General features: G+C 52.0%; 1 protein-coding gene across 1 annotated transcript in view; it reads left to right on the forward strand.

The window, feature by feature from the left end:
* The first annotated feature begins 884 nt into the window (after positions 1 to 884).
* Positions 885 to 7,293, forward strand: part of UBASH3A (ubiquitin associated and SH3 domain containing A) — a 44,142-nt gene continuing 37,733 nt past the window's right edge. The window contains exons 1-3 of the mRNA XM_007113482.2: positions 885 to 1,271; positions 3,225 to 3,278; positions 5,803 to 5,989. Coding sequence (XP_007113544.1) covers positions 1,162 to 1,271; positions 3,225 to 3,278; positions 5,803 to 5,989 — 351 coding nt within the window. The 5' untranslated portion in view covers positions 885 to 1,161. The remainder of the gene's footprint in view (positions 1,272 to 3,224; positions 3,279 to 5,802; positions 5,990 to 7,293) is intronic.

Consider the following 7,293-nt stretch of genomic DNA (forward strand, 5'->3'; position numbering starts at 1 on the left):
CCAACAGAAATGCATGCATGGGACACTCAAACACATATACAAGAATGTGTGCAGCAGCAAAACTGAAAACCCCCCAAATGTACATCAACTGAGAACTGGAGAAATAGACTATGGTGCATTTTATCTGAGAGTTCACAGCAATCCAGTGAACCATGGCTACACTCAATAACGTGGATAAAGTTCACGCTCATCATGTTGGGCAAAAGGAATCAGACATGAAAGAGTACATGCTGTACGGCTCGGTTCATGTCAGATTCAAAGATGAGCAAAATTAATATACAGGTGAGCACAGCAGCTACATTTTGGGGTAGGGAGGAGAAAACTAGGAGGCTGGGGGAATGCCGCTGGGGGCCAGGGGGTTTCGGAGGTTCTGGTGATGTTCTAGAACAGGGTTTCTCAACCTTGACACTGTTGACATCTTGGTCTGGACCCTTCTTTGCTGTCATATACGCTGCAGCATTCCTGGCCTCAACTCACTGGGTGCAGGTAGCAAACACCCCCTCCTCCAGCTGTGACAACCAAAAATGTCTCCAAACATTGCCAGTGGTCCCCGGGGATGGGGGTCAAAATTCCCCTGGTTGAGGACCTTTGTTTTATTGCTGGTCTCGGAGGAATAGGTTAGTGAGCTCAGTTTATGAGAATGCTTTGAGCTGTACGTGTAGGATTGATCCGCTTTTCTGCACGCATGTTAAACTTTAAAAGTTTTTTAAATTAAAAAAAAAAAAAAAAGTCAGTGAATAACTAAAAGAGCCAAAACTTTTAGAGTTAGCAGGGACACGAGATGCAGTGTCGTGCAGATAAGGAAGCTGAGGTCCAGGGGCTCGGGGTTAACCCCACACCGGCTTCCCCTCCCCCACCCTGCCCCCTCCCTCCCAGGCCGACCCGCTCCCCAATACAGCCCAAGCCAGAGCCCAGGCCGATCCCATGCAGGTACTCGGTTGGACCTCTGGACCCCAAACCCCACTGTGGAAGAGGCTTGGTGGACCTTACACCCACACTCTGCAAAGAGAATTCTGAAAACCAATAGCTCGTGCAAACAGGATATTAGCTTTTGTCAGAAAGATCAAAAAGGGCTTGAGGTTTTTCCTCTCAGCCTCAGCCTCCCCTGCCTCTCCCTCCCTGCTTTATCTGCTCGCTTCAGTCAGTCCGCATCAGGAAGAGATGGCAGCGGGTGAGACTCAGATCTATGCCGTTTCCAACAAGCTCAAGGGCCGCAGCACCACCTCGCTCCTGGACCCCCTCCTGGGCATGGGCTTCCCGGCACACACCGCGTGAGTACCGCCCTGCCTGGCCATGTGCCCTGGACCCTGAGCTGGCCCCTCTGGGGCCACAAAACTGCAGGTGGCTCAGAGCACTTACTTCCTGTCAAGGGGTGCACCATGCAGGGCCAGAGACTGGCTCAAAAGGAAGCCTTTTCTGCTTTTATAAATGACACGATCTTCGCCTTTTAAAGACAAACTGCTGGCTGGTGATGGAGGGACCTTGAAATTTGTGAAAATTGGAAGCAGGGTTTGGAGGGGCCTGGCTGTACCCCCTCTGTGGGCAGCTCAGTGAATCTGAGACAGCTTTTTAGACTCGAATTTGAAAGCCCCAAAGCCGGGTGGGTCTCTGATGCTGGGACCTCTTGAAATACACAAGAATGTAGTTCTAAATACCAGGGAAACCCCTTGTCCTTAGGGGGGGACTCTCTTGAATGTCTGATAATGGAGCGAAATAGTTAAGGAACTCCCTGAGCAGGGTGGACATGATCCTACTTATCCAAGGAGAAGGGCCACACAGAGACGACTCCACCTTGAAGGTTACCCTCCGGGAGAGGACAGGGTCCCCCAAAACAATGAGCTTGAGACCGACATCAGGTTGCAGCTCCCACAGTGTTCTTAGATCTGGTGCTTTTCACGTGTTTATTCACCTGGGAAATACATCATAAGTCCCCTTAGGTATCCTCAGATTTGGGAGAGGGCAAACTCTCCTTAAACAGAGATGACAAACCCTTGCCCAACTGCGTGGAATGACTGAGGCTGGACCCCTTTCCTCCCCAACCCAAATCAGGACTTTGTTGTCATGTTATGCTCATAGTAAACCGGGGGTCTGTGAGACGGGAACAGAACCAGGCGTGAGCAAGGTGCTTGCCGTGGGCCGGGCACCGTCCATCAGGGGCAGGCAGGGACACCGAGGCCGGAGAGGGCAGATTCGGGAGGGGCGGGGCTGGAACCCCTCCCCCAGTGCTTGTAACACTCACGCTTTATTACGTGACCGAAGCCACCATTGGAGGCACACTCAAAATTCCTTCCAGTCTAAACAGCTGTGCGTTGGAGGTGGAGAAACGTGTTTTAAACGTCTCCCTTAGGCGAGAGCACCCAGGTAAGCCTCCTGTTAACCTCTGCAGGCAGCCTCATCCCCGCCAGTAGCCTCTGAAATAGCAGCGCTGGGCACTGGCCATCTTGGGTGCCTGGTCAACTCCGGCTATTTCCAGGCTGAATTCCTGGATGAATTACCTTCACCAAACTCCATTCTGTTCAGTCCCCTTCAGTTAAAGTCCATTCAGTGTACACCCATCCCAGTTTCAAGGAAGAGTAAGACTTGGTTAGGCCCAGGGAGCTCATGGTCCAGTGGATCAGGTAGATGGACTCAAGTCCATTGAGATGAGGGGCAAGGTGGCCACGTGTGCGGTGGGGAAGTGCAGGAGAGCTGCACGGGCATCCTGCTTGGGTGGTTCGCGGAGGGCTTCCTGGAGAGGGACATCTGAGCTGAGCCTGGAAGACCCGGTGCCATTTCCCCCCGGGCCTGTTGGCACTGGGCCTAATCTTGGCAGGGAGGCACGTGTGCAAGCCTGGGACATGGCCCTGCACAGCCGACTCAAGAGTCCAAGAGCGGGTCCACCTGGCTTGGGAGCAGGTGCGTTGGGGAGGGATGGGGACGCGGGATTCAGGTGTGGGTGGACCTCAGGACAGGAGCCCCTGGACTCCGTGCCAGGGACTCGGGGTGGGGGCCAGGGAAGGAAAATGATGGGCTGGGGTGCAGGGCGTCTGCGTTTCCAAAACCACAGCGATGCCACACGGAGGGCGGAGGCCTGGGCGCTGCATCCCACCGTGAGGTCTGGCCGTCCAGCCCCTGGGGGGGACCCCCTAAGGTCCCATGTGTTGCAGGGACACTCCTGTCTCTCTGACCTTTGCCAAGGGACAGAAGGCAGGTTCTGAGAGTCCTTGCGTTCTCCCTGCCCACAGGCTCAAGGCGTTGGCGGCGACTGGAAGGAAGACGGCGGAGGAGGCGTCAGACTGGTAGGTGCGGTGAGGTCTCTGCAGTGGGCGCTGTGAAGTACCCAGGACACTCCGGGGGGGCGGGGAGCCTCCGTGCCGCCCACCCAGCACCCGGGGAAGGGAATAAAGAGGCCCCAGTTAAAATGGAACACAAAAGAGAGAGAACTTTGAACAACGTTTTCTTCACTTAAAAGTCTGATTTAACGCAAGTGTGTCTATCAGTGAAGAGCAACATCCGTGTGATTCGTTGAGTAAACAGGGGAGAGCCATTCTTGCTGATCTGATGGCGAGGTTGCCACTCTCTTCACCTCTGACGGGGCCAGAACTTGCAGGTGCTGCTGAATTGCCCCCCCACCCCAGGCCTCGCACGTTGCCCCTCGGGGTGCCAGGTGCCTGGGGGTGGGGGGAGCTCTGGGTTCCAGGAGGCTCAGCCGGCCCTCAGCTCTGCGGCTCTGCCAGCCTCCTGCTGCTCCGGGCCTCGGTTTCCTGCCCTGGGAATCAAAGAGGACACCCCGTTCTCTAAAACCCAGTCCTGCCAGCGTGTGGCATGATGCCATCATTCTGTCCCTGGTGGGAAGTGCCCTCGTGCTCCGCCCCAGAAGAGCTACAGTGAAAATCAAACAAAAACCCCAGGTCCCGCCAGGCTGGGGTGCCCTCCCCAGAGCAGGATGGCAGACACAGGCACCAGGTCTCTGAGGGCTCAGCGTGTCCTCAGCGGGAACCCCCTCCTCCTCCAAAAACTCTAGGCCAAGGGCAAAAATGCCAGCCCTGGACAGGACAAAGGGAAGCAGCCGGGACCCTCTGGGCTAGGCTAACCCTAAAGTCAATTGCAGAATTGGAATTAAAAACCAAACCCACTGCCCTTGGCAGGGGTCGTGCTAGTGGTGACTCAGCCAGAAAGCCCAGCAGACCCGCTGAAGAACAGGGAGGTGGTGGGTCCCCTAGATTCTGTGAGAGTGGGCCCAACCTCACTCCTAATCGGGGGCGAGGGGCTGCAAATTAGGCTGCCGTTAACGACAAAAGGCGGCTTCAAGTGTTGGTGAGAATGAGGGGAAGGTGGTCTCTCACTTTCTCAGCGGCAATAGCGGCGAATATCAACACTGAAAATGTGTAGCTGCCACCCAGGAGTTCATGTCCAAGTACATTCCCTGGAGAAACACAGAGGGCCTAAAAAGACGTGTACAAAGATCTTGATCACAGTGCTGTGAAATTTTAAAAAAAGAAAACAATTTAAATGTCCATCAGCGGCGTGCGTGGATGAGATATCACATACGTAGAGGATGCACTGTTATACAGCCCTTAGAGGGTTCATTCCGACAAACTTCCCCAGATGTATGTGTATCCGTGTGGAGAGATTACAAAAACACAGGGTTGAGTAAAAGCTGCAAGTTGCAGAATTATTTGAACAATAGCTTATGATTTCTATAAAACACACAAGAGTGCTATCTGTGGATTTGTTACCTAAATGTCTAGAAGAAAACAAAGCAGATTAAGACTTGAGGTTTCCTCTAGAAAAGGGGAAGTGAGCTACGATGAAAGGGGTATTGCTTCCTCTATTGGTATTTTTTTTATTAAGGAGAAGGTATTTGTGTGTATCTTATGTTTTCTCCAGTGGTTGTACCCTGATTCCCAAATTCAATATTATATCACAAGCACTTCTCTGAGTCATCAAAAATTATTCAAATCCATAATTTCCAATGACTGCATGATAAAGTTATCTTTTTTCTCGTTTTTTCCTTCTTTCCTATTATAAATAACCGTACAATAAATATGTTATATGAAGTCTTATCTATACTTTTTGCTTTTTGCTTCGGATAAATTTCTGGAAGTGGAATTATTAGTTCAAATGGAATGGGTATTTTAAGGCTATTGACACATCTTAGCAAATTGCTATACGTAAAGGTGGCAGAAATTCATCCTTATGTCTCACTGCACCTTTGACACAATTAAGCATAACTTTTACCCTCTCAAAGACATTCTGTTAATTTGACAAGTGAGAAAATTAGTGTCTCGTGGTTGCCTCAATTTTTTTTATTATTGGTGAGAATGCTTGAATTGGGGGCTCTGTGTCATTTTTCCTAGTGTTTTTTTTCTTAGTATTTAAAATAACTTTCTGAATTGAAAGAAAATATAGTAGCCACCTAAGTTCTGTCTAGTTCTTCGTGGCTTTGATTTTTACACTTAATTTGAAGTTGGAGATAAAATTAAAGTGTGAGCTTTTTTCCACAAAATTTTCAACCCTAAGGAGATGCCTGGCCCACAAAGACCATTAGAAGGCCAGGTTTTGAGTGTTTCTGTCACCTTTCTCTCCTTTTCTGGGTCTTTGGCCTGGGAATCAGACTAGCCAGGATCTGAGACCTGGCTGGACACTGACATGCTCTGCGGCCACACTCAGCCCTGCGCTCGGCAAGTCCCGCCCGGGCATGGACACCTCTGCTCTGCACGGCCTGCTGTTCTGAGTTGCTGTCACCACGGTCCTGTGTCCTCCATGGGGAAAGACTCTTGGCCACAACGCCAGGTAAAAGTGTCTCATTCTGTGTTGCAGGCTGCACTGCCATTGCAATGACCCTTCTCTCGACGACCCCATCCCCCAGGAGTACGCCCTTTTCCTCTGTCCCACGGGACCCCTGCTGGACAAACTTCAAGAGTTCTGGAGAGAGAGCAGGCGTCAGTGCGCAAAGAACAGAGCCCATGAGGTCTTCCCTCACATAACGCTCTGTGACTTCTTCACGGTGAGTCAGTCCAAGGAGGTTTTAATGCTCATTAACACAGCAGCTGAGTCATCTTCTGCCATAACTAGGTGGTGATGGGGCAAAATTGAGGGGTTTACTTTCACAGGGTGGTGCACAATGGTGGTGTTAGCTGGACTCTTGGTGTGAGATATCCCTTACTTTCCTCCTTATCTTCGTCTGGTCAACTTCTATTCATCCTTCAGAACCCAACTCATTTATCCCCTCCCTTTTTGAGTCTTCCCCCAGCTCCCCGGGCAGAAGAGGTTGCTGCCCTTTGTGCTCCCGCCATCCTCTCGTTTCTAAGTCTAGTGGCACCTTTCCCTGTTGCCATGTGTCTGGTGCAGCTCTGCATCCCTCACTGGACCGAACCACTCAAGTGAAGGAGGATAATTCACTTACCATTGCCCCCCAGAGAGCAGCACCATGCCTCAAACAGAGTGGGTGCTTCACAGATGTGTGTTGGCTCAGTTGAAGAACGGGTTGGCCAGCCACAGATGTAGGACTTCTCCTTGCCTGGGGGACCAGCCCTCTGCTCTGAACGAAAGATGTTCAGAGAGCCAGCTCCAGCTCCCAGGATGGGGTCCTGGGAAGGTGAGAAGGACCTGGGATGTTCAAAAGACAAGAGGGAGGCAAGAGAATGAGAGAAGGAGGGGCAGACACCGCTGTAGCTCCCGACCAGAGAAAAGTACGGAGGGCACACCCTCGCCCCGCCCCGGCTCTACTGCCAGCAAACTCTAAGGGTCCCACCGGGGCCCAAGGAACCCTCTGTTCCAGGCTCCTTTGCGTTGCATGGAAAGGAGGACACAAACCTGTGCGGGAAGGCTTCCAGAAGATGCCCAGGAGAAGCAGCATCTTTCAAAGCCCTTGACAATCATCCTCATTTGCCAGGGCCAGTGGGGAGGGATTCCCCGGTGCTGAAACCAGGAAAGTCCCAGGCAAACCAGGGTGAGTTGGTCACCCTACTTGCACATTGATGGCATTTGTGACGGGCTCCTTCCTGGCTTGTCCTCGGAGCTCGTCAGGGAAAGGAGAGGCAGTGAAGCCAGCAACAAACATGACCTTGGAAATGGACGCGCCTGGTCCTGACAGCCAGAGAGCTGGCCGGGGCCTCCAGCTCCTCCTCCCAGCCTGTCGAGGCATGTCTGTTTGTGCACGCATGCTCACATACACAGAGACATGCGCAGCATCTCACACAGACACACCACACACACACCATGTCACACACACAGATATGCACACATATACACAGAGACACGCACAGCATCTCACACAGACACACCACACACACACATACCATGTCACAC

Source organism: Physeter macrocephalus, chromosome 8 (genome assembly GCF_002837175.3).
Source record: "Physeter macrocephalus isolate SW-GA chromosome 8, ASM283717v5, whole genome shotgun sequence".
NCBI classification, from domain to species: Eukaryota; Metazoa; Chordata; class Mammalia; order Artiodactyla; family Physeteridae; genus Physeter; species Physeter macrocephalus.